The sequence below is a fragment of the Pezoporus wallicus genome, unplaced genomic scaffold, assembly GCF_028554395.1.
Source record: "Pezoporus wallicus isolate ANWC-B61680 ecotype Strahan unplaced genomic scaffold, APGP_CSIRO_Pwel_v1 contig_3817, whole genome shotgun sequence".
In the NCBI taxonomy this organism is placed as follows: Eukaryota; Metazoa; Chordata; class Aves; order Psittaciformes; family Psittacidae; genus Pezoporus; species Pezoporus wallicus.
Window position 1 is genome coordinate 9,313,376 of NW_026635157.1, and position 25,857 is coordinate 9,339,232.

Here is a 25,857-nt window from a genome sequence, read left to right on the forward strand (position 1 = left end):
GGCTGTTAAGAGAGGTCAGAGACCCCGATTAGTCTAATTTCTCCCTCTTTTTCCCTACACTGGCACAATTCCTGGTCTCAGCATGGCACTCTCAAGGTCCTCAGTCCCATATACTTCTGTTATGGAACTGGTGAGAAATTTGGAGTGCAAATAGTGTCCGAAGTCCAGCACTGAGTATCACTGCTGTGCACCATATGACCTTTTCTGTTTTCAAATGTAATAGATGCTAACATGTGACATAACATAGTGTCATGTCTAGCATAATGATATGTTTATTGAAAACCCCAGACAATGTACTCTGACTCATGGAAGCTTAAAATAACCACCGTTAGAGCCATGCTCTCTTAAAACCTTGTTCACCACTGGAGTCAGTTGCTGTGCGATCACAGATCTCAGTCCAGCAAGGGATTATCCAATGTGACACTCTTCCCATGAGTAAAAACTCAGTGTACTTGTCCCCCAGGAGCCAGTGCGTGATACCACAACTCTCTGCCAGGAAAAGGATCTGGATCTAAAGGAAGATATGGCACACACAAAAGTCTCATCTTGCAACGCAGAAAGGATTTGGTGGGGGTGTGTGGCCAGACTCAGATGAGAGGCAGCTTCTTCTGATTCATTCACTGCTGATACCAGTACTCTGCTAAAGGAAAGTGTGTGCAAGTAGTATGACCCCAACCCTGAATCTGGTGAGTATCTTGAATTTGGAATTTGGTTGATGGCCATTGTGGTTTGGTTTAGGTGTGTTTGTATGTTAGGTATTTTCCTATAGAAGACTGGCACTAATTTCTTTTTGTTAGAAAGATTGCATAACATCTATTATTGTGAAATGTGGTACTGTGTGAAGTGAGTCAAGCATACAGAAAGTAATCCAATGAAATCTACCCATTATCCACGTAACAACGCAGTCTGTATAAGACCAGGCTGTGTGTAACCACCGGTAACAACAAACACTTCTTTGAGGGAAGTGCAGCAGAAAAGTGTTTTGCTACCTGCAGCTGAGTCAGAACCAAAGAAGGTAAGAAACTGGCAACCAGACACAAGTGATTTTTGTGCGTGTATAGCTTTATAGCTTCAAGATTTCTGCTGGAGTGATCTATAAGCATAAGAAAGTGGGTTGCAATAGGCAAAATTTAGAAAGTGGCTTCCATTCATGATGCTCTTCCAACAGAGACCTTTGGGACCAGAGTTTTTCGGAGCTCAGAGTGGTGTGCTCACATCAGTCAGCTCACACCAGTCAGCTCAGAGTAGCGTGCTTATGAATCTGCTTGGACAAACAGCCTGCCTGGCAGCCCCCCTGCAATGTGGAGCTGCCCCCAGAGGCCGCAGAACCCTCAGCCGGTGCTGTGGTGAGCTGAGGCAACACAGCTAGTGTCGGTGCGGCAGCACTGAGCTCGGGGCCAGGCGCCTGACTCCATCACCCCTGCCTGCCCCCACCCTGCGCCCTCCGGTTTGGCTAGGAATGTGCCCATGCTAGTCTTCAATGAGATTTCCCAAACTCTGATTTATATTCCCATTGTGACCTGGGCTTGCCTTGCACTGCGTTACTACAGCAATGCCACACCTGAATTGTTTGTAAACCTGGCAGGCGATGAGTTTCTTCAGCTGCAGCACAGGGGTGACTTCTCTGCTGGTGGAGCAAGGCATGATTGCTCAGTGCTGTGGCTCTCTTGCCTTTGATGTGTGAGAGTTTTTGGGCAGAGGGAAGGCATCTCCTGGTGCTGACTTTCTGCTGCTCTGGGGAATTCCCAGCTTTTCTGCAAGAATTTCCTTTTAAGTCCCCTGACTTTGCTTGTCCCTGTGCTCCTGGGTGACTTCCATGTTTCCAGTGTGGGGATCCCTCATGGGGCTCATGCCTCTGATATGCATTTGGTGCTGTCTGCCTTGGAGACCTGTCCCTGGACCGCTACATCACAGGTCTTAGAATCATAGAATCCCTGCAGTGCCAGCTTCTCCTGAGGAAGCCTTAGTGATGCTGGACAAAAAATAAGATTTCTTGGTCTGCATAGTGAAGAGGAAGATACTGCCAGGTGAAAAATGTTTTCCTTGGTGTCTGACTGCTAAATGATTAGCCAGGTTATGTTTCTTTACCCTCACATACCACACGTTCTAACAAATGTATTTTTATGAAGCACCTGAAACTACAATAGCAATATTCGATTCCATAGACTCATAGACTAGTTTGGACTGGAAGGGTCAATAACAATAATCCAGTTCCAACCACCTGTCATGGGCAGGGTCACCTTCCACAAGCCCAGGTTGCTCAAAGCCCCATCCAACCTGGCCTTGAATGCTGCCAGGGGTGGGGCAGACACAACTTCTCTGGGCAACCTGTGCCAGTGCCAGTGCCTCACCACCCTCATAGTGAAGAATTTCTTCCTAACATCTAACCTAATTCTACCTTCTTTCAGTTTAAAACCATTCCCCCTTGTCTTGTCACTACATGCACTTGTAAAAAGTCCCTGTGCAGATTTCTTGTGGGCCCCCTTTAGGTATTTGTGTATTAGTGGTATATGTAGGTATTTTTTATTTACTTATATACATATAGGTATTTTGTTTCTAAAATACTATGCAATAATTGTTTACATTAGATCTGATTTCAGACACACCACTTTGTATGAGTAATTTCAAACTGTTTATTGTGCAAAAAATGCCTTTTGTGACAAAAAAATAGTAGAAAAAAAACCCTGTATTGTTTAATTTGTTCTCAGGAAACAAGCTAGTATGTTAGCTGTAGGCAGAGAGATGAGCACAGTTCAAGGGTTAGTTTACATTGCAGTTTGAGCCTGGGAGGGACGCACACTCAGGGTACCTGCTACAACTGTAATAAGCCATTGACTTATGACAGGCCAATCCTATCTTGGGCTGCATCCAAAGAAGCATGGACAGCCGGTTGAGGGAGGTGATTCTCTCTCTCTACTCTGCTCTCATGAGACCTCACCTGGAATACTGCATTCACCTCTGGAGTCCTCAGTACAGGAAAGACATGGACCTGTTGGAGAGGGTCCAGAGTCAGGCTGCAGGTATGATCAGAGGGCTGGAACACCCCTCCTATGAGGAAAGGCTGAGAGAGCTGGGGTTGTTCAGCCTGGAGAAGAGAAAACTCCAGGGAGACTTTATTGTGGACTTTCAGTTCTTAAAAGGGGCCTATAAGAAATATGGGGAAAGACTTTTTAGCAGGGCCTGTTGCGACAGAATGACGGATAATGGTTTTTAACTAAAAGAGGGGAGATTCAGGCTGAACATGAGGAAGAAATTCTTTACAATAAGGGTGGTAAAACACTGGAACAGTTTGCCCGGAGAGGTGGTGGATGGTGCCCCATCCCTGTATATGTTCAAAATCAGGTTGAATGGGGCTCTGCTCATTGCAGGGCTGTTGGACTAGATGACCTTTGAAATTCCCTTCTAGCCCAAACTATTCTATGACTATCAGTGGTGAATGAATTCCTCATTTTGCTTTACTTTACTGTCTATCTCAAGCATGAATTTTCTGATTCTCTTTCCCCCATCTCACCTGGGGAGAGTGAGCAAGCGCCTGTGTGGGGCTCTTCCCTGCTGGACATTTGAAGGTCCCTTCCAACCCAAACGATTCGATGATTCTATGATGATTCTATGATGATTCTATGATTGATGAAAGGCAAGAAGCATAGCAGCACCATGTGTCTTATAAGTGCAGATGAATCAGCTATGTGCTGAAACATGAGGGCTGTAGTTCAGGCAGGTGGTCTGCCTTCAGCACTGGCTGAATTTTTAACCAATAGCAGCCACATGCAGTAATGTTATCTGGGGTAATGTGTCATAATCAAGGGAGTCTAGGCTCAATCCAAGATGTCTTTGGAAGCATGGATAGGGATGTACAAATGGAGTGTGCATGTGTTCTTTCCACGGAGCCCCTCGTAGATCAGCATTGCTTCTGACATGCTCTCTTAGCCTTTTGTTCATCTTTTATTTGCAGCATTTCAAATTAGAAACAAGATTCAATTTCTACAAATGTCTCTTAGACTTTTTACTGTAAATAAATATTCTGATTGTTGGCAGAACCTTCCTGGATTACTCAATAAAAGATTATTTCCTTATTAGTCTTTACTCCTCCTCTTTCTATCTGGTTTATTTTCCAAAAGCGCAGTCTAGGAGCTGCGAGGCACCAGCCATGCCCCTGTCCCAGCCTCTCCTGCACGCTGCGGTGTTTGCACTCACAGTCCTTCAGGCCCTTGCCTCCGACACCTTCATTGCAGCCGTCTATGAGCATGCCGTCATCCTGCCAACTGCTGTTATTAAGCCTGTTTCTCCTGACGATGCTTTGGCCCTGATGAACAGCAACATGGATGTCTTGGAAGGGGCCATCAAGGAAGCCGCCCAGCAGGTACTAGGTGTATCGTGAGTGCTGTCAAGTAGTGTTTTCTGCCCCTGGTTGTCTGTTGATGGGTGACTTCTTAATGGAGCCTGTTGTGCCAGGGTGCCCACATCATTGTGACTCCTGAAGATGGCATTTACGGCTGGCGCTTCACAAGAGAAACCATCTACCCGTACCTGGAGGATATCCCAGATCCAGCGGTGAACTGGATTCCCTGCACTGACCCCACAAGGTGATTTCTTCTGCATTGATTTCTGTGCTGTTAAACTAGTGTCTCCTGGAGTCAGGAACTGCTCCCAGTAAATGCCCCCAGACTGCTAATTCTTTTATTCTATTAAAAATCCCAAACACTGTAGAAATGAGGTGCATCAAAAAGAACTCTTAATTAGATGGTAATGGGATTATGCAAGGTAAAAATTATTGAGACAGTTTCACTTTTAAAAATTGCAAAAGGAGAAAAATGAGGAAATGTTAGGCAAAATCAATTATTAAAACATGCAAAACTATCTCTTCAGATCAGTTGTGAAAATCTCTAAGTATCCTATCAGATGCATAGATTAGACAAAGTGATTCAGTCTTCATTACACGTGGCGGGGTGATTTCTAAATCATATTGTACAAAGTATTTATCTAGAGCTGAAAGAAGTGCCTTTTAAAAATCCATCTGCCTGCACAGTCTGCTGCATTACGCAGGGCTGCTCTGAGTGGTGTCATCAGCGGACATCAAGAGGACTGAGTTTGTGTCCAAGCTAAGCTTTTGTATTCTTCTCTTCTGAGGCTTTATGAAAGCATATTTTAGGAGCCCTAGGCTCTAAATGCTGTGGTCACTTTTTACTAGAGGCTTATGGGCCACTATCTTAAACAGAGTAAGAATCTTAAAAGAAGGCTAAACTCACTTTTTGGAATCAAGGCTTAGAGCTGCCTGAAAATTTATTTAATTTCTTTCAAGTTCATGCCTGCATATTGGTTTATTCTCTTGTTTTCTGAAGCTGTCCAAATCTTTGTATGTGTGTTATCTGGGAATTATATCTGCACAGAAAACAATATTGCCAAGGGCACAGGAAAGAAGAACAGAAAGAGAACATCTTTTAAAGGTAAAATTGATGGGCAAATTAAAATGATGCTATGAACAGAGAAGAAATGAACAGAACCTATGATTTGATCTACCCCTTTTCAGCACCTGGGGATGTGCAGTTAGTGGTATAGTAATTTTGAATGCATTTCTTCCATATCTTAACTTAAACTTATAAAATTTGTTCTTTTTTTTTTTTTCCCTAAAATACATCAGATTTGCTCCTGCTCCAGTGCAGGAACGACTCAGCTGCATGGCCAGGAATAACTCCATCTATGTGGTTGCAAACATTGGGGACAAGAAGCCTTGTAACTCTAGTGATCCCAGCTGCCCCAAGGATGGTCGCTATCAGTACAACACTGATGTCGTCTTTGACCCAGAGGGAAAACTGGTGGCTCGTTACCACAAGGTAAAGAGGCACTTCAGCATCACCCTGTCATTGATTATCAGTATATTTTTCATCTCTCTGGTACAAATTTCAGTAGGTTTACACAATAATTTTACATTATTGTTGAATGACAACCAATCCAGGATGATCTGGTGCAAGAATCTTACGAACAGAAGGAGAAGCAGGCAAGTTCTTCCTCAATCAGGCATTATTCCCAGGAGCACTGCAGTAGCAGAATGTATGCCAGACACCAAAAACCTAAAGGCTACATTTATGATAGTAAATGGGAAAAGAGCAGTAACAGTTTTTCATACTCAGTAAATGTTAGCTGGTCCTTGGTACACTTTTAGGCAAGCCAGAAAGAGCTTTAGCAGGTGACATCTTTAGCAGTTTATACTGGCTGGGCTTTGCTCCCAGGAGGCAGACAGGGCACAGCCACTCCATTTTGCAGGGGGAGAGTGTTAACTGGATGAATGCAAACCCAGAGACCAGCCAGCTCAGATATCTCAACCCCCAGCTTTGTCTTAAAGCCTATCTCAGACATGAAAGTAGCTGTTCTTAATTTTGCCTTATTTTCAGTTTTTAATATGGCATCTTTTTCACCTGCAGTACAACCTGTTTAGAGGAGAAACTCAGTTTAATTACCCAAAAGAGCCAGAAGCCATCACCTTTGAGACCCCCTTTGGGAAGTTTGGCATTTTCACTTGCTTTGACATCCTTTTCCGTGAGCCTGCTGTGGCTCTGGTGAGCGAGTTGCAGGTGGACAGCGTGCTCTTCCCTACAGCTTGGATGAACGTCCTGCCCTTTCTGACTGCGGTTGAGTTTCACTCTGCCTGGGCTATGGGTATGGGTGTCAATTTGCTTTCAGCAAATACTCACAACATCAGCTTTGCAATGACAGGTGAGTTACATTTGGGAAAAAGGAAATTGTCTTCAGCATAGTGGATTCAGAACTAGGCAGAAATGTTTTACAAATAATGAAGTCTCTGAAAAATAATGTTTCAATGAGAATAAAAATCTTCTTGATGTTTTATTGAACGTATTAAACAACTTCAGGCAAGAAAATGTTGACTGTTCTGGAAGGGTTTAAATTAGAAAGTCCATGGCATGAAAATTTGATTATTTAAAAGTGAAATTTTATTTAAAAAATAGGACAAAATTTTACTTAAATTATCAGCCTTTCGTTTAGAATAGCATTTTGAGATTAAAATTCAAAAAAGTTAAATGAATTAAAAAAGGAAAAAGGTTTTAAGCAAAACTTAATAACCTAAAACTGAAATTGTCAATTAAGAAAGTGTTGCTGTAGCTGCATCTGTAAGCATGAAGCTTCTGAAGCCAAAGTGAAAGGCATAAAGGAACATTTATGCTATAAATAGATTAAGCTTAGTTTAAGCCACTGCCCTGTGTTTCCTTCCATGTAATTACCCCTGTGGTTTCTTTCTTTAGCAAATATGCCACTCTTTGAGCTCTGATTTATATTTAAATTAACCTAAGTTCTTTACAAAAAAAAAGCAATTGCCATATGAGGCCAAGCTTCAAAATCCAGCAAAGCACAAAACCGGTGAAGTTTAGGTCACGTTTTACACTGTGGTGGGTATTTTAGCTGTTCTGTGCTTTAAAATTCTTCCAAAATTCTCTGTAACATGTTGACTGAAAATAGCATCAATGAGCAAGCCTGACAGTGTCATGGGGGAAAGCTGTCCCCCCTGATGAGCCGTTCTAGGGGTGCTGACTGACGGAAGGATGGTGGGTGTCCTTGACAGGCAGTGGGCTGTTCATGCCGGAGGGACCCGCTGCCTACCATTACGACAGCGAGACTGATGAGGGACGTCTCCTGGTAGCAGAGCTGAGTGCACAACCCCGTGTTTCCCCCAACTACCCTCCAGCCATCAACTGGAGCTTGTATGCCACAAGCATCAAGAAATTTCCAGAAGAAGACACATTTCTGGGAGCTGTCCGGAAGGATATATTCACTTTCAGTGAACTCAGGCACAAAGCTGGAAATTATACAGTTTGCCAAGGAGACCTCTGCTGTCATTTGATCTATCAGATGTCAAACAAGAGCAAAGATGAAGTTTATGTCCTGGGTGCATTTGATGGGCTTCATGGTTCTCTCATAAAATACCACTGGCAGGTAATTATTTTTGTAGGGGGGAGTGTAGGCTGTGTATGCCTACATCCCAACCACCCTAAAATACATGTCCTTTACTGCATTGTGAGAACCTTTCTTGTAATCAAATCCAGCTTTTGACTGTTGAAAGCTTAGCAGTATTTTGCCTTTCTGTATCTTCCTCCCCACAGATATGCACACTGCTCAAGTGCAAGAGCACAGATCCAGAAACATGTGGGCAGCCGGTGGAGACCGCTCAGACCAAGTTTGAGATGTTCTCCCTCAGTGGCACATTTGGCACCAGCTATGTTTTTCCAGAAGTCTTGTACAGTGGGGTGCAGCTGGCCCCCGGGGAGTTCGAGGTAATGGAACACCCTGGAACTGTTTGTTACAAGGTTTTCCAAGCAGTAATGCTGGAAACCAGTAGGGCAGCAAAGTCCCATCTAAGAACCGCTTTTCCTTGGTTCTGCAGATCATAATTCAAGGGAACATTTAAAAGGATAGATTGAGCTAACCCTCACTGATGAGAACATATAAATGTCGAGAATCTCTTCAGTGTATTCTTTTGCAAATATGCCTTCCAATTTTAGGTCCCAAATCTATAAATAACAGCTTTCAAGGAGCTATTTTCTACAGGTTTCTGCTAATGGAAATTTCAGGAAATAAAGAAATCAAATGCTCTGAGAAATTGTCCAAGCAAGAACAATTACTGAGTATTATGCATAAAGAGCAGAGACCATATACAGTTAAAAATGTTACAGAGGGTTTTGAGGGTTTTGTAAGGTGGGTTTTTTTTATTTGAAACTTCATCTTATGTTCTCGTCAAAATATGTTTTCATTCATAAACTTTAGATTACATTTTTATAAGTGGCTAGCTGAAATCCTAATTGGTTTGGAGGAGGTATTTAATAGCTTATAAGAGACAATGAAGACAGTGCAAAAGACTTGAAAAGTTTTAGGGGAAACAAGGATGATTTTTTTACAAGGTAGGTCATCCTGCATATTTGTTTTGTATGGGACTTCTGTAAAAGCGTACATTTATTGGTATGTTAAAATATGTCCATGGACTAATTTAAAATAATAGATAGAATTGGGGTTGTTCAGCCTGGAGAAGATGAGGCTCTGGGGACACCTTAGAGCAGCTTCCACTACCTAAAGGTATCTGGAGAGAGACTTTTTACAAGTGTATGTAGTGACAGGACAAGGGGAACTGGCTTTAAACTGATAAAAGAGAGATTTAGATTAGCTATTAGGAAAAAAATTCCACTATGAGGGTGGTGAGGCACTGGCAGAGATTGCCCAGAGAAGTTGTGTCTGCTTCATCCCTGGCAGTGTTCAAGGCCAGGTTGGATGGGGCTTTGAGCAACCTGGTCTAGTGAAAGGTGTCCCTGCCCATGGCAGGGACTTTGGAACTGGATGACCTTTCAGGTACCTTCCAAACCAAACCATTCTACGATATTTTCTTTATTAATACATGCTTACTGTTTATTACAGAGCCTCTTAAAAAGTTGCACATCTTCACCATCTGTGAATCACAGTGATTTCAAATTGATCCATAAAAAGTAAGAAAAGCAACATATGGTCAATAGCTTGAAATACCCATCTTCCATCTTGAAATTATTTTGGGGTCTACAAATTGAGAAAGATTTCAAATTACTGTCTTAGATATGTGTATAACCTTCATTGGCGTGTATGAGTAACTAAACAGAATGCAACAAATCAGTTATTCTCACTCTCACCTTCTTATGAGGTGGAGAAAAAGATCTTTTTTTTCCCCAAAGATGAGGCTGGAGGAAATTTTAAAGATCTTCAGGTCCAAAGGACTGTGGCATAGCTATTGCAGAGCCAGAGAGAATTCTGTTTTCTTTCATTCTCATGAGCATATTTCAAAAGTGCTGCATTAAAATGTTCAACACATAAGGCCTATCCTTTCTGTACTGTGCAATATTGCTACTCTGTTAGTGGACTATTAGTATCATTCTTTCCATTTTCAACTAGGTGCTACGTGATGGGCGTTTGAAAAGTAAGCATGGCACATCAAAACCACTAATAACAGTGACGCTTTTTGGAAGGCTTTATGAAAAGGACCTGCCTCATCCTCTGCGAATGTCTCCATCGCATAACACCGCTGTTACACAGTCACCATAGACAGGAGGGGAATTTCCTATGTTGATCTACCTTCTCATGAGTCATGGCAGTTATCATTCCTCTTCTGCAATCTTGCACTTCCTCTCAGCAGCTGTGTTAGTTGGCTTTATATAGGAGAAAGTGATGTGATCACTCTGTTGTGTACACGTTGTTAATAACGCTTGAGCCACTGCAGTTATTTTCAGTATGAATGCTCTGTCACATTAAATCTTTAATTAGATTTTTTTTTTAAAGATATCGTGTAGATTGCCAGGATAGCATTAGAAAGAAGACTGATACTGAAATGTGTGAAATGTGAAGTTTCTCAGTTTGCTGCAGAACAAATCTTTCCTAAGAAAAACTTTCTGTCCCTTTTGCCCCTTCCTGTTTTTTACACTGTATAAGCATTAAATGTCTGTGTTTCTCAGCCTTACACACCAGTCAATAGGGCCTCCTTAATACCCAATGGACCTTTGCCTCATTTTCACCAGGGGACACCACATTGAAAAGAAAAACACATGCAAGATAGTTTTAGGTGCAACCTTAGGGAGAGAGTGGTCCTCCATAACCCCCACAGGCACTGAGTCTGGCTGAGGTTTGTAAAGCATCCTCAGTTCTTCAGTCCTTCTGAGCTTGCATTGCTTTGTGCATGACAGATGCATACTGGGTCCAATGCATTTCAGATCAGACTTACCATATATACATAGAATACTAACACCTTCTCCTGGGTATTTGGAAAAATTCTTCAAAACTGTGAAAACACAGGCAATTAGGCAGTGTTTTAGTACCTGAAACTTATTTTACCGATTAGTGTGAGAAAAAGGCATTATTTGGGACTTCTAGCAATGGGTTAATCCTGGGCCTGATTTCTATTGTGTTCTGCAGCAAATAGGCCTCATTCACACCACATAAACCTTTGAGTGGTCCCTGACTCAATGCTTATCCCATAGCCTCTCGCATTTACTGGCCTTCACATCACTAAAAGCCCACACCAAACTTAGCACTGAGCTGCGTGAAGTGTGGCACATAAGAAACACTCTGTGGCTTCCCACCCCACACACAACAACGTATGTTATCCAGAAGTTGCTGAAATCACACGATTTCTGTTTCGCCATGTGCTGCTCCTTCTCAGCACACAACTTTAGAGGTTTCTTCCAGGATTTGCTTCATCAAAACAACTGAGATCATACTCAGGGGAGGGACTGTAGTGCTTAGGAGCAGTTATTTAAGATAGATAGGGGCTCCAGGTCATGCTTGCTAGTGCCGTAGCACCTCACCCTTTTCTCACCTGACTTGTAGTTGTAACCCAGACAAGTCTTTCATCAGACAAGGAAGTTTTGGTCAAGGAAAGTTATGACCAACCTGTGTCAGTACTAATCCCATGTCACCATAGTGCATACAGGGTGCAGATGGCTACGCTATGGAATGGGAGCTGACCCTGCTCCCCAAGCCAGTTGGGTACACTCCAAGAGCCCCTTGTCTCCTTCATAACAGGCAACAGTTTGGGAAAGGCAAACAAGACTAAGCATGCTGAGACTGTCCCTGCCCATGGCAGAGGGGTTGGAACTAGATGATCTTTAAGGTTTCTTCCAACCCAAATCACTCCATGGTTCTGCAATTCTGTGCTGATTATGAAGGTCTGCAGTGTCATCCTATTGACCACGCAGGTCCATTGGTTTGCACTGGGGTCAGCACAGTTGGGCACATACAGTGGAAATTGTGTCTGCAGCAGAGCACCTAGGAGCTTTGCCCTGGGGGGTGGTCCCCATGGTAGTGCTTCCTCATTCATCCTCAGTGCTGCTCACCCACTTAACTGCCCTGGGAGAGCTCAAGGAAGCACTCTGAGAAAGGCAAGAGCTACCCTGACTTGTAAAATCTGGTGCTGAAAAGGATTCTAAAAAGGTTTTTAACTGGAACACATAATTCTCTCTATGGACCCTGAACCCTGCTTTTTCTCTCTACCCTAGACGTAGAGGTACATCTGATACCTTTCTGTTCTAGTCTTGGTTGCTCCTTGAGACAGCTCAGGCCTTGGCGCTGGTCAGGTAGGGATGGAAGAAAGAGGGAGCCCCACTGGAGGGGAAGGTCTCTACCTCCCCTCTCATCTAGCAGCAAGAGCTGCACAATCAGGTGCCGAGCCAGCACTGCACCTGCTCCTCATGCCCCCTGCCACTTGCCTCCAATCTCACCCTTGGCTGCCCTTCTGGTGAAATATGCTTTTATTACCTGGCATAGAATTGCTCATGTGGAAAAGAAAAAAGAAAGAAAAAAGAGAAACCACTACTGGAGTGGCATGTGAACACAATTCTGTTGTTTTTTTTTTTTCTGTCGCAGTCAAATCACTTAATTAAAATCTCTGGTCAGCATCAACAGCTTTATGCGCTAATCCACAAAAAGACAGTTTAGAGGGAAACGCTTTACAAACACATTAGTGGCACTCTTGAAACAAATACTTTGCAGGTTGCTGGTACTCTAAATCCTGAGTATTTAATGTACGCCAAGTGGATGTGGGATTTACAAAAATCTGTCTGAAACTGAAGAGGAATACAGTTGGGAGACCTGGATTGAGCATAACTGTAGACATTCAGCTTACTGTTACTAGGTTTATCTTTCTCTTATCAGGTAAAACTTCCCTAAAATATCTGTAGCAGTGGAGTCAGTTCATGAGAGATACTGGAATTGGGCCCTTGGGGAGATAAATAAATTTCAACAAAATATTTTTTCTTTTATTCAAAGGTAGATTTTCTGCCACGTTTTTCTTCCTTGTCACTACTGAGGCTATGATAACTGAACATAAAAAATTCTCACATACTGCTTGCTGGCATTTCTTAAGTATGGAGTTACTTCCCAGACACATCCAGAGCTGACTGTCTTAGGTTGTCAGAGCTGAAAATGGGGGGGAATACCATTGATACTGTTAGGTAACATCAGGAAATGACTCTTAAACCTCATGCATTAGGGATACAGAATTCCTGGATTCTTTGAAAATGACATGAAAAACAAATCTGAAGAATAGTTGAATGATTTTGAATATTTGCTGAACAGCTTTCCTCTCACTGAGAGGGTAAGAAGGGTACCATACAATCCCTTTCTCATTTCTGATGATAAAGCAAGAATTTAACCAAGCAGAGGATGAAGTTATATGGACCCTTACAAAAGTCTCAGAGTAGCTCCATCAGTTTTATGCACAAGAACCATGAACCCTGCTTTTGGATAGGGGTTCCCTGGAAGGATGCAAAATCCAACCAGTTCTTCATCTGAGGCGGTCACAATGACTAGATGAAGTTCTGTTTTAGGAAATGTGAGATTTTGTAATAAAGGCTAATTTCAAATGATGCAAATTGCAGCGTACAGAAGCAGAGAGATAATAGATGGCTGATGCCACAAATCACATTAACTTAGAACAGTTTCTGTTGAATTCATGGGAATTTAACCAGCTGTGCCATTACATTCCTACTTGCTAAGTGGGAGTTAGAAAACAGAGAATGTTAGCTCAAGTTCAGGAAAAAAAATAAAGGTCCTCTCTACATGCTCCTTATGGGACAGAATTTGAGCTTTTGAAAGAACAGGAGTGTTTATAGACTCTGGGGCAGGTATGCCAGAGAGGAGGAATCAAATTAAACTTTTTGTTATTTACGTCAATGACTCCACCTCAAAAGCTGCTCCAGATTGTATCCTAGTGAGCTCCATACTTTTCTGAGCTGGAAAAGCCTGTTCTTCACACAACATTATTTCTTCCTTATACCTTGATGTTGGTGGAAGCAAACAAGACCCACCTGTTTAAGGTACTTCTGATGACACAGAGAAAAACAAGTCCTTAGTAGATTCTATTGATGAAAGGCTTCAGATGATGGTAGAAAAATACTGCATTAAAACAAGTGTAATCCAAATTTTAAGGCTGACTTAAGTAAGATCAGTAACAATTTAGGGAAACTTTAATTCTGTGTAAAATCAAATGTACTTTCTTATACATGTTGAATTAAAGCAAGCAGACCTTGAGCAAAACTAGAGTGACAGAATCTTAATAATCTGAAGGGCTTTTTTAAAGAGAGGAGAACACTACAGCCATGTCTTTGTACATATATTTTAGCCATCATAACCTCAAGTTATCCATTAAATAACATGGAAGAGTGAGGTGCAGTCAGAGATTGTGCAACTATTAGACCCAGTAACACAATACTAAATGTTTCTGAGCAACTCGTTTTATCATAGGTGAATTACTGGCAGTATGGGATACTGCTCACAGATACACAGAATCAGTGCAAATATAGTGAGTGACAGACAGAATGACCATGACCTGAATTTGAATAGAAGAATTCGTACATTTCTAATTAATTAAGAGCCATATTGTAACCCCACCTCATCCAAACAGTGTTTGCAATGTCACCATCCACTGCCAGGACAGGAAAGTGGAGAGAAGTTGCACAGGTCAATAAAGACATCAGCAATTATTGTCAGGCTTATCACAGCTAATATTGAAATGCTTCTCAGTGGCTTGTGATGGTCTATGAGATGTCATGGAGATCAACAGAGAAACAATTCCAGTATACCTTGTAAGACTTAACCTCTCAACACCACAGACATACAGCACCTCTTAGTGAAGCTATGGATGAGCATAACAGCATTACCAGGGGTTTCTGATGTGTATCAGACACAACTAGAAATGACCAGTCTTGGTGAAACAAAAACTTTGCATATTGGCAACAATATGTTAATTTCTTTTTCAGTTTAGAAAATAAGAATTAGCAGAAGCACTTGTAGGCTCCATCTGTGAAAGTATTAAAATGTTTGTTGTAGCTGTTCATTACTATAAAGTCGTAAGTGAAATACACCCTTACCTCTTCTTCAGTGATCCAATATTCAGATGACATACACCAGTTACTGAGGAGATAAATGAAGCTTTTCTGGTGAAAAACCAAGCTGCCCATGCATGCCTTCCTGAGAGTGGGCTGCGGAAGGTGAGTGTGAATAGCACAATCTCTAACACTTGTAGTTTCTGCAGTAGTTAAGTTGCTGTTCCTTCAGTGCCAGGATACCATGTTCTCATGCACAGTGTTGCTGCTTTCTGCAGCAGCAAACAACTGTGGGAGCAAAGTATGGCACCTGCAGGTACCTCCTTTAAAATGTCCCACAGTGCAGCCACACTGGCATCTGTAGTCTGTTGGGCTTGCAAATGGACAATTAGAAACAGACTTGTTCAATACTTCTAGGAATACAGCATGTGTTTGTTGTAGTCAAATCCAGTGTTTGTGAAATGTAATAAAGAGTAGTCCATAAGAATGGAGGCTCTTGAAGTTTTCTTGTTGACATATAAGCCTTTATTGATAATTTTAGGTTTCAGTGGCTTCCAAACCAGAATGCAGCATTTCAAGACCTTCATTTCTGCAAGAGTTGTCCCTCTTGTTCAGCCTCATGTCCCTTGTGCCACCTTCCCAAGGCCATACTTTCTTACATCCCAAAGCCCACCCCAATCCCAGATTCCCAAGGAGAAGTTGTAACATGAGCTCCACAGGTCTTGCTCAGGGCTCAAAGAAGCCTCATGGGAGGAGGAGCTGGAAGGTACAGTTCTCCACCAGCTGATGCACACAAACTGATCCAAAGAGGTTCCGTTCTTCTCGCTGGGCTTATTTCTTCCTGAAAGGACTCTCCTTCTTGGGCTCCACAGCAATACTAAACCTCTTACTGTTTGAAGGGGTGGATGCTCATCAGTGAGCTGTGCTTTATAAAGCAGCAAGTTGCAGTTTGGCCGCTACTGATTTGTTATTTGGCCATATTTGCTTATAGCTCCTCTGGTGTGGTAAAAGATATATAAATGGGCAATCAACACCTCTTAATGATGAGGAAATAACTCCTGAGCAGGCACCATCTCCATGACATGCAGTCCATGCTAATCTGGTAAATTATTTTGTTTCAGAGATGAATCTTCTATGGTTAGTGCTGAAGATAATAGTTGTTATTCTACACATATCACTGTGTTCTTTCTGTAATGAACATCGATAGCATCAGCAGCAATGAGGTCTTGGTGGTCACTGAGAAGATAATTTAAATATCCATTCATTCCCGATAGCTGAAAGAGAAACATAGCTAGGGAGCAAAGCTTTTCAGGAACAACGATGAGTTCGGAGTAAGCCTCTTTAATTTTTTGTGAAGTTATTTCAGGGCCATGAGGATATAGAATGACAAGCTGAGATTATATCTGCTTACTGCTCACTGCCTCCCTCCTCCATGTTCACCTTTGCATTGGAGGTGATGCTTGGGGAGCATCAAATATCTACATACCAGCCACAGTCCTAAATTCCTTCCTGTGAGATTAGTGGGTGCACAGGAGCACTGAAGAGTTTACAGGGGACCTGCCTCACTGAATGGGTGCCTCTGCTATGCTGGGGATTTGCTCACCCTGCCAGGGAAAGAGGCAAGGGGCTACTCCTGCCCTCCAGGGAACCCTGGCACAGCTGTCTGCTGGAGCAGCCTTTGCTATTAAGCAGAAGTAATGGACTGTGTTATGGTATTACTTGCAAGGGCTATCACATACGTAACCCACCCCACATACACTCTACCTCCCCACCCCATGCAGAGACTGTTTCTTGGTTTTGGATGGATGGGTTTTGCTTGCTGCAAAACCATTTTCTTGGAATCTCTCATTCCACCTTCCCATTTAGCCCATATAATGAGATAATTATTTTTAATTAGTCCCTCCTTTGGAATCCGTGCATTTTCCCTCAGATTTCAAACGTATGAATGGAAACTTGAGAAGTTAATTTTTTGTAATGCTGTGCTTTTTTGTCCTGATGACTGCATAGATGTTGAGTGGAGTTACATGCTTTCAAAATTACTCTCCAACCATGAGGCCACCTTTCCAGCAGTTTTGAAACCACGGTTCCACTCACAGAGACCCAGTTTTTAAAATGAACCATATCAAAATGAGAAACTTTCTCTGTCTAATGGGCACTGTAAAATGATATTTTCTACCAAATGACCAGATTAGAAATGCAAGCCAAAAGGGTTGCAATAGAAATCAATGCTGTCCTGCCATTTATTTTTTTCATAGTAACAATTTTCATTTCCAAACCCTATTTTGTCACTTTCTATAGGACAGAATCATTACTTAACACATACTTCAAATGAGTTTGGTGTCGGCAAAAGTGCTATTTCCATTCCCTTCTATGCTGTTTTCCATTTTAATTATTTTATGTTTAAAAAACAAATAAGTTCGCAAGAAGTAGTATCTTACTCTACCTTGTTGCATATGTCCCTGAGGTACTCCACATAACTGGACTTTAGCTGATGGTCACCATATAAACAGTCTAGTGTTTTATGTTCAGTAGTATCGCTGTTTTGAAAGATTGCATGGTCCATTGTAGAGCAAAAATACTGATGCTCCTGAAATGCATTTTTAGCAGCTGTATCTTGAAAATGGCTGTTAACTGAGTAGACTTAGATTAAACCTGTTTCTTCAGTAATCAGAACTAGGCTGTTACTCTGTACACAATATACCTTGTCAAGGAAGTATTATATGCTGCTGTAACCTACATATACTTACATATTTTGCTGTATTTTAGAAGCTTACTTTAGAAGTCTCCCTTTAGACTACATGGCAGGTTTTGTTTTGCACCTAGATAAACTTGGGCTGCTCACAATGTGACCACAATATTTAATCAAGAAAGTAAACATACTTCAAATGAGTATAATTTACCTATAAATAAGGCTGGTTAAACAAATATGAGTGCCACAGCCATGATTTTGCTCTGAAGTAGGTAGCAAAATGACCAGTTTGAGCTACTTTTAACAACTGCTCCTGAGACAAGGGGCCAAGAACACCATTCATTGCACCCAGCATCCTCCAGCAATGAGCCTTGGGTTTCTGGAAGCCACTCCAGCTGTGGATTATGTGCCTGTTCTGACAAAATTTGTGTTACCCAGAATTGCTAAGATGGTGAAGATGCACAGCTGTCTTTTGAGAGGGTTTTTAAAAGGAAGGAACCCCACTCAATTAAGTGAAAACAAACGAGTGACAAAAGGAGACTTCTATCCAGCATGAAGGGAGAAAGGTAGGAGAAAAAGTTTTTAAAAATATGCTTCTTCATATTTCCATTTTATTAAATTTTAAACCTTGTAATTAAATATGGAAGGGAAGTGTTCTGTTTTTTTCTGAAAAATTCTTCAGTGTTCATCTCATTTGAAGAGTTCGCCACTTGAGTTTTGATTTATTTTGTTTCTATTTCAAGCAAAATTGCGTACTTGATCTCAGTTTGCTCAGTCTTTTGGTCGGAGTCTTCTTTCTGTTCTACAACCAAAATATTCCCTGAAAGCAAGAATTTTTTTCATAAAAAAGTTTCCATAGGAGACTATTTCTTTAGGCTAAACATTTTCTCTGTCAAAGAACAATACAGAAAAAGTTACTAATATTTTAAATCTAAAAGAAAACTAGAGATAGCACCTTAATTGTTTCCTGGTTGGCTTCATAGACTGTTTAACAATATTGAAAGAAGGAATGACAGTCAGGAAAAGAAACATGAAGATACAAACCAAAAGTGAAGGAAAAGGTATATGAAATGATAAAGTGAGGTGAAAAAGAGCAGAGATGGTGTTAAACCTTAGTGTACAGAAAAAAGGGGAAGCAAAAGGCAACTCGAACACTAAGTAAATATACTCGGATTCCATGTGTCCCGTACTCCTGAGAGTGCCTCTAGATGAACCCTGTCCCTCGCACTCAGGTTCCACTGCCTGACACTACTTGAAAATCCCTCTTTATATCACAGGCTACTAAGAGGTAGCTGTCAGAGTTTTGCAAGATACAGATGATCTACATTCAGCTTCCATTTAGCTTCTAATGGCATGGTGTGATTGTAATCACATTTGTTTCAATATAGCAAAAAATTAATTATGCTGTTGTGTTCTGTCCAGAGTAATCAGAGGCCACAAAGACCTGAAGCAAATGGGATACATTAGTACTGGCTGAATTGCAATGTCAGTATTTTTCTGACTTAGACAACTATTTTAAACCATAACAATAATTTTACTATTACTATGCTAATGGTCTTTATTTTTCACAATACTATTATTTTTCTGTAATTAAAGGAAAACCAGATTTTCAACGATGAATATTGCTGCCAAATGCTGAAATAACTTTTATTAAAAACTTTTGTAAGAGGACAGACTTGCAGAAGGGACATGCTATTATATACACAAGAGGACAGCAATATTTGTTTCCCCGGATGTAGACTAAACTGATGTTCAGAAAATGTTTCTCTCCATGTTTGTGCTTTAGCTAAAACCAGTAATAAATACACATAACAGTGCTAAACTACTAGCACTGAAATAATCTAGACACAGCTAGAAAAGAAATTTGCTTATACAGCAGATAAAGCTTCAGATTAGTCAGGCTCTTCCATTATACCTTGGCAGCAAAAGGGCAGAAAAGTTTTTTTGTCAGTGTAGTGTAAAGGAAAATAAATTGTAGAATTCTACAAGACAAATTCTTGTGGAAGAAGAAATTTGCAGCATATAGACCAACAAATGTCCTGCAAGACATCTGCCAAGATGTCACCAACATTTATTCTCTGCAGAAATAACAAGAGGCTTCCACACACAGACTGCTGGTGACCTTCATTTACACACAGAAGACAGTTTTCCTTAATCTTAATAACCTACATTATAAGTAAGTCAGCTACGTGCATGGCACAAGTCAGAAATTTTCAGAAGGAACTTTTTCCTCTGGTGTCCTATTAACGAAAAGTGGCACTTCCCCAGACAGCCTCCTTGCCTTCAGTTTAGAGAGTGCCTTCTCTAGAAGAGCAACTTTAATGAAGGTTACATTCTCTCATTAGCTGTAAGTGCAGGCAGGGCAAAGCTATTTTTTGCTGTGAGGGGAATGTACAAATGAGATGTGTTAATGAGGCTGCAGGGACTCTATTTGAACCCAAGACTTTGATAAATTAGGAGAGCACAAGAAAACATGCCTCATGCTGTTGTCTGATCATATTCTGAGTTAGGTCTGGTGAATCAGGATGTACCTTACTGCAATCTCAAACTGTCATCATGAAATGAAGTGCAAAGGGTATTGTTAAATTCCTTATCAACACATTTAATTAGTGACCTTATTAAACACTTCCCAGATGGCCACCTTTTGCAAAACAAATGAGTCTCCAGTGGGTGATTTCATATGTTTTAACTTCCCTAAAAACTTGTGTAAAGCAATTACTCCAGCATGATGAAAGGCTGTTTCACCAGTAAACCTATGTCTGTTCATTTTGCCACTGGTGAGCACAATTTGCAATGTCACCTTCCTCTCATACTTCGCTCAGAACTGACAATAAACTTCAGAGTCATGGACTGGCGCCTGTTCCTCCGCCTCAGTGCCTGTAGCTTGTATTTTTGTGATTGCAACACAGTACTACAGTCTGTAGGCTGCCACCTGCTATGGCCTTATGCACGGTGGTCCTACCTGCAGCTGAGTCTCTCTCAGATGCAGCAGCATGGGGGACGAGAAGGAGCACCAATTCTCCAAGCAGGACCCTTCCAGATGCCTCACAAGGAAACCCTTGTTCTAAAATGGGGTGATTTAAACTGCTCAATAAAATAAATACATCAGTGCATTGTTCAAACAGAAAAGAATGGGCTGTCAAACTGTAAATATTACGAAGTATATGGCTTTCCTTACATCATTAACTTCTGTTGGCTGTTGACACTGCACCATCTCTGTCATCTGCAATGCATTAATACTCATTCAACAAGGAAAAAATACTAGATACAGTCAAACATAAGATACTTAGTGTTCTACAAGTCTTTTACTTCTGTTTTTCTGATCATCTTAGTTATCTATAACACTACTTTCACACTACTGCATCTAATTCAGAAAAAGATTATGCCTACAGCATATGTAAGCACCTTTTTTACTAGTCTGTTTCCATTAAACATAACCTAATTTTATAAACTCCTATGATGAAATTACTGGCCTTGTAGACGAGAAAAGAGCAGTGTATACTGTCTACCTAAACTTCAGCAGGACTTTTCGCACTGGCCCCCATTAGATCCTCGTAAAAAAGGTAATGAAGTATAGGCTGCATTAGCAGACAGGGAAGTGGATTTAAAATTGGCTGAACAGGCAGGCCCAGAGTATGGTGATCATTGACACAAAGACTAGTTGGAATTCAGCAGCTAGTGGTGTACCCCAGGGGTTAACAGTGGGCTCAATCCTGTTCAACATCTTCATTAATGATCTGGATGATGGGGCAGAGTGCACTCTTCCAACCTAATCACTCTGCGATTCTGTGATTTTGTGAAATTTAATTCTCATAATATTTGCTGAGTCTTGCATAATGTTACATAGTCTTGCAGAACCAGATTTTTCCAATTAAGTGTGATTTCCTACTTTGTAGGGGTTTTAACACAATTTTTTCACCTTCATGCTGCCATGCATGGGAAATTGAAAATATTTCTGTGTGATAACTGTGCAACAGCCTACGTAAAACAAATCATTTCCTACGAGACCAGATCCATGGGTAACTTAGGCAGTGGGAGCTCTACCACCCACTCCTAGGTGTCTCAACTTCTTATTTCCCATAGGTATAGGAAAAGTCAATCTCCTTTAACACTGAGTACTCACCACATATTGACTAGAAGATACCCATTGGTTAAAGAGAGATCACTGAGAACAAAGTGCATCCTAAACCCTTCATACTTTCTCAGTTACCATCAGGAGAAAACATTTGTTGAGAAAATTTGAGCTTGCATTTTGTTCTCTATTGCTGTGATTTCTGCTTTGCTGAAGACAGCCCAGAGGAATAAGAGCAGTTAGTAATTAACCAAATATTTCTCACCAATCAATAATTAAGAACAGCATGGAAATTATGAGGTACAACATGTAGGAAACTCATAGGCTTAACTCATTTGTAATAAAACTCAACTGCTTTACCAGAGAAAGTGATAGCTACAAAAATTTTCCCTCCATGCTGCCTTTGCAGTACAGCAGTGCTTCACGTGACCAGTTCTCAAGGGCAATTTCTAAGAACCTTTCTGTAGTCTTGCTTTAACCCAGCTAAACAGTTTCTTTTGAAAAGGTTTCAGTTCCTGTACATTTCTTAGCAGGTTTTAGGCATTTCATTTCGGAAAGGTGAGGTGTCAAATTGTTCTCCCATCACTATCTTCTGTCCATCCTGAAAAGAGGATCAATGGTGAGGCACATGGAACACTGCTTTCTGAAGGTAATATTTTTCCAACTATAGCCTCTTTCCACAGATTATTTTTTTCTTCTTATTTTTCTGCAACAATTAATGTTTTAGTTACTTCTTTCAGTAAAGGATCATTTGTGTAAAACTTGCATATCTTCCACTTGATTACTTAAAAATAAAGTTACTACACATGCCTGTCTCAAAAATACTGTCAGATCTCAAAGATAAAGTAGTTCTGCTGTACACAGTGACAAAATTTTACTATTTTAGGAGTCTGCAAATGATTCTCTTGTAGATAATCCCAGAGATCTGTGTTCTATTTCCAAGAGAAATTTTCCTTTTTTGTCTTCAAAGCAGCTACCATAAAGGTAGACTCCTTTAAGCGTTCTTAATTTTCCCTTAATTAATTTTAAAAGACATGTTTATTTTCTGCCCTGTTCTCATTACACACTATATATCACAGATAAAAACCCTGCCTGTGCTGAACAGCAGTCATTTACCTTTGAATTTGTAATGCATCTTCAATCCACCTGCAAAAGCCTCAGCATTAAATCTGAACATCCACCTCTAACCTCAGAGGACTCCACTTACTCACATTAACTATGAATTAATTTTGTCTTTTCTTGTAGCAAATAAATACTACCTGTACTATTTTTTATTTCTTTATAAATAATGGATTGTCCAATAACAGATGATAGACTGACCTGAATTAACACTTCATTTTATCTGTTTCCACAATGGATGGGTGTTGCAGAATGGCTCCAAGAGCAAGACCATGGATTCTTAGAGGCCTTGTGCGAGCAAAGCAAAGTGTAGGCCTCACAGGTAACCGGAAACCGGATGTGGGAGGAGAATGTAAAGGAAGCCATGTAAAACTAACCAATACTGTTGTGACTAGTAGACATGGCTAACACCACGCAGATATAAGCGATGTGCGCCACGAATAAAGTAGAAGCTTGCTTATCACCCATATTGGGTTGGCGTGTCTTGCTTCTTCTCGCCGCTAACAGATGGGGAAGACTTTCTGTACATCATGTGAAAGCTACAGATGCAGTCAGCATGAGGGAAAGTTCCATTGCAGCCTGTTAAATTACAAGATGGTAACCTTCAAGGTTAGTAAATATTTCATTTCTAAGTTTCACTAGAAATTGTAATTACCAAAAAATGTGAAAGAATGTAATGGCTACTAAGATAAATAGAAGCCAGAATATCTTTCCTTCACCTTCATCCTTAGCCTCTCCTTTCAAACATTCATTTCAGTATAACTTGTATCTACCTAAATTCATCAATATAACTCCTCTATACATTGAGTAAATGAGTTAGTAGAGCAGACAAAAATAGTGGTCTTTGGAATCAGACACTTGTCTTTGTTTATCTCCTGTTGATGTAAAGCCCTAAATTATGTACATATTTTTAACTCAAAATCTGGGAATTAAATGTAATGTCATGAAAGAAAAATAAATTCCCACCTTTCATTGATCTGAGCCAAATTACAGAGATGGTCTGCCTTTTACTGACATTGCAGTTTTGCAGGAAAATAACAAAACAGGAAAACATCTACTTAAAGAATTTATTGATGGTATTGTTAAAAGAGATGCAGGTAGGATTATCCTATAAAACTGAATGCCAAACACTCTTTTTGATCTTTTGCTGCTCTGTTTCTGTATTTTCTTAATTCCAGGGTGATACCTATTGGAAAAATTCCATGGACCAAGCTGCTTCCCAAGTTCCTTTTAAGTAGGCTAAATTGCTGTGGAGAAGAATATCTTTTTCTTATTCTGTTTCTAAATTTGCTCTTAGTCTAAAACAAGCTATCAGGAAAAGAGGTAGAAGAAATGGGTATGGCTCTCCCCAGATAAATGAAGGAAATATATTGCCCCTTGAAAATACTCATTAATTTATTCATTAAGACAAGAAAAAAATTGCATTTGAATTACTGCATTTTGCTTAGTAATTGAATTCATGCTCTTGACTTACTTTATATTGTATTCTCATGTTAGGATTTGGAATCTTACAGAAACTTATGAAAATAAATTTGCCTATGGAACATCATCTCCAATAGAAAAGTTTAATAAAGGATTGATTATGCTTTCTTCAAATAACTCAAGTGATTTGACTCATTGCTCTGACTTTGGAAATAGGTCCTGTTCTAAGACCTTTAGGTCACCTGGAGTATGAGGGGTAATGTATCTATACATAACAGCAGCCTTCATTCTCACCATCTCAGGGAATCTGGCCATAGTTGTCTCTATCTCGTATTTCAAGCAGCTCCATTCTCCGCCAATTTCCTCTTCCTATCCATGGCTGTCACTGATTTTCTGCTGGGCTTTGCCATTACGCCTTATAGCATGGTGAGGTCTGTGGTATTTTGGGATGATGTTCTGCAAAGTTCATTACAGTTTCAACCTCATGCTCTGCTTAGTTTCCATTTTCCATCTTTGTTCCATTGCTGTGGATCGGTTTTATGCAATCTGCCATCCTCTGCATTACACCAGCACCATGACTGTCATCACCATAAAACAAGTCCTAGTAGTGTGCTGGTCAGTGCCTGCGGCTTTTGCTTTTGGTGTGGTTTTCTCAGAAGCTTATGCTTCTGGAATTGAGGGCTATGAAATGCTGGTTAAATGCTTGAGCTCATGTCCTATTATGTTCAACAAACGATGGGGGACTATTTTATTCACAATTGGTTTACTGGCTCCTTCTTGTATAATGATAGGGATTTATGTTAAAATTCTAACAGTATCCCAAAGGCACACATGTGAGTTGAGCCAGGCACAAAGACAAACAAAAAATAAGACAAATGATCTTTCTGGGAATAAAGATAGGAAAGCTGCAAAGACTTTGAGCATAGTTATGCTGGGTTTCTTAATATGCTGGTTTCCTTGTTTTTTCACTATCTTAATTGATACATTTTTAAATTTCTTTACTCCTTTACCTTTGTTTGATGCTCTAAACTGCTCTGGGTATTTAAATTATTTCTGTAATCCTTTAATATATGGCTTTTTCTATCCATGGTTTCAGAAAACATTTCTCTTAAAAGGCAAGATATTTAACCCATATTTTCGTACAATAAAACTTCTAGCTGAATATCAGTCACAGTAATAGATTCTACTATAGACAGCAGCTCTAGAAATGAAGAACTGTGGGTTACTGAATATCATTATATACATATATATAAAATTGCTGAATATTCAATATTCAATAATATGAATTATCCATATTAGTAGAAGCCTGAAATGCACAATATGAATTTTATTTTAATTCAGTCCTGTAAAATCATCTTAATGTTTCTTTAATAAAATCAGACTCACTTGATATATTTGTTTACCAGTTGTGTTTCCTTTTTAACGTCCTGATAGCATTTCAGAAGTTTAAGTCTTTCTAGAATATTTAGTACATCTGGTTTTCTAACTTCAGAAAGTACCTACATGCAGTCCAGAAACTCAGTATTTCACCTCACCTTGTATATATGCATCTAATTTTCCTTGAGGGTCACCATCAATAATCTCCTAAACTGAGTACACCCTAGGCTCATATGGTGAGACTCTTTGTTACCCTTTTGTGACTGGGACATTAGCAGATGTATAGAGTCTGCTGTTATTCCCAAGCAGATAGAATTTGGATGTAATTTTGGCTTGAA

General features: G+C 40.4%; 2 protein-coding genes across 2 annotated transcripts; both read left to right on the top strand.

Annotated features, from left to right (window-relative positions):
* The first annotated feature begins 776 nt into the window (after window positions 1-776).
* On the top strand, window positions 777-10,124 carry LOC130598647 (pantetheine hydrolase VNN2-like). The gene is made up of 8 exons (XM_057408297.1): window positions 777-1,015; window positions 4,119-4,360; window positions 4,453-4,583; window positions 5,639-5,831; window positions 6,420-6,711; window positions 7,574-7,944; window positions 8,112-8,282; window positions 9,919-10,124. Exons 2-8 carry the CDS (start codon window positions 4,148-4,150, stop codon window positions 10,066-10,068), a joined length of 1,521 nt encoding a protein of 506 aa, XP_057264280.1. The 5' UTR covers window positions 777-1,015; window positions 4,119-4,147; the 3' UTR covers window positions 10,069-10,124.
* Window positions 10,125-21,472: 11,348 nt separating this feature from the next.
* On the top strand, window positions 21,473-25,466 carry LOC130597151 (trace amine-associated receptor 2-like). The gene is given in 5 exon segments (XM_057405428.1): window positions 21,473-22,250; window positions 23,237-23,329; window positions 24,218-24,495; window positions 24,498-24,576; window positions 24,578-25,466. Coding segments are annotated over 3 exon segments (915 nt in total). The 5' UTR covers window positions 21,473-22,250; window positions 23,237-23,329; window positions 24,218-24,401; the 3' UTR covers window positions 25,320-25,466.
* Window positions 25,467-25,857: the final 391 nt, after the last annotated feature.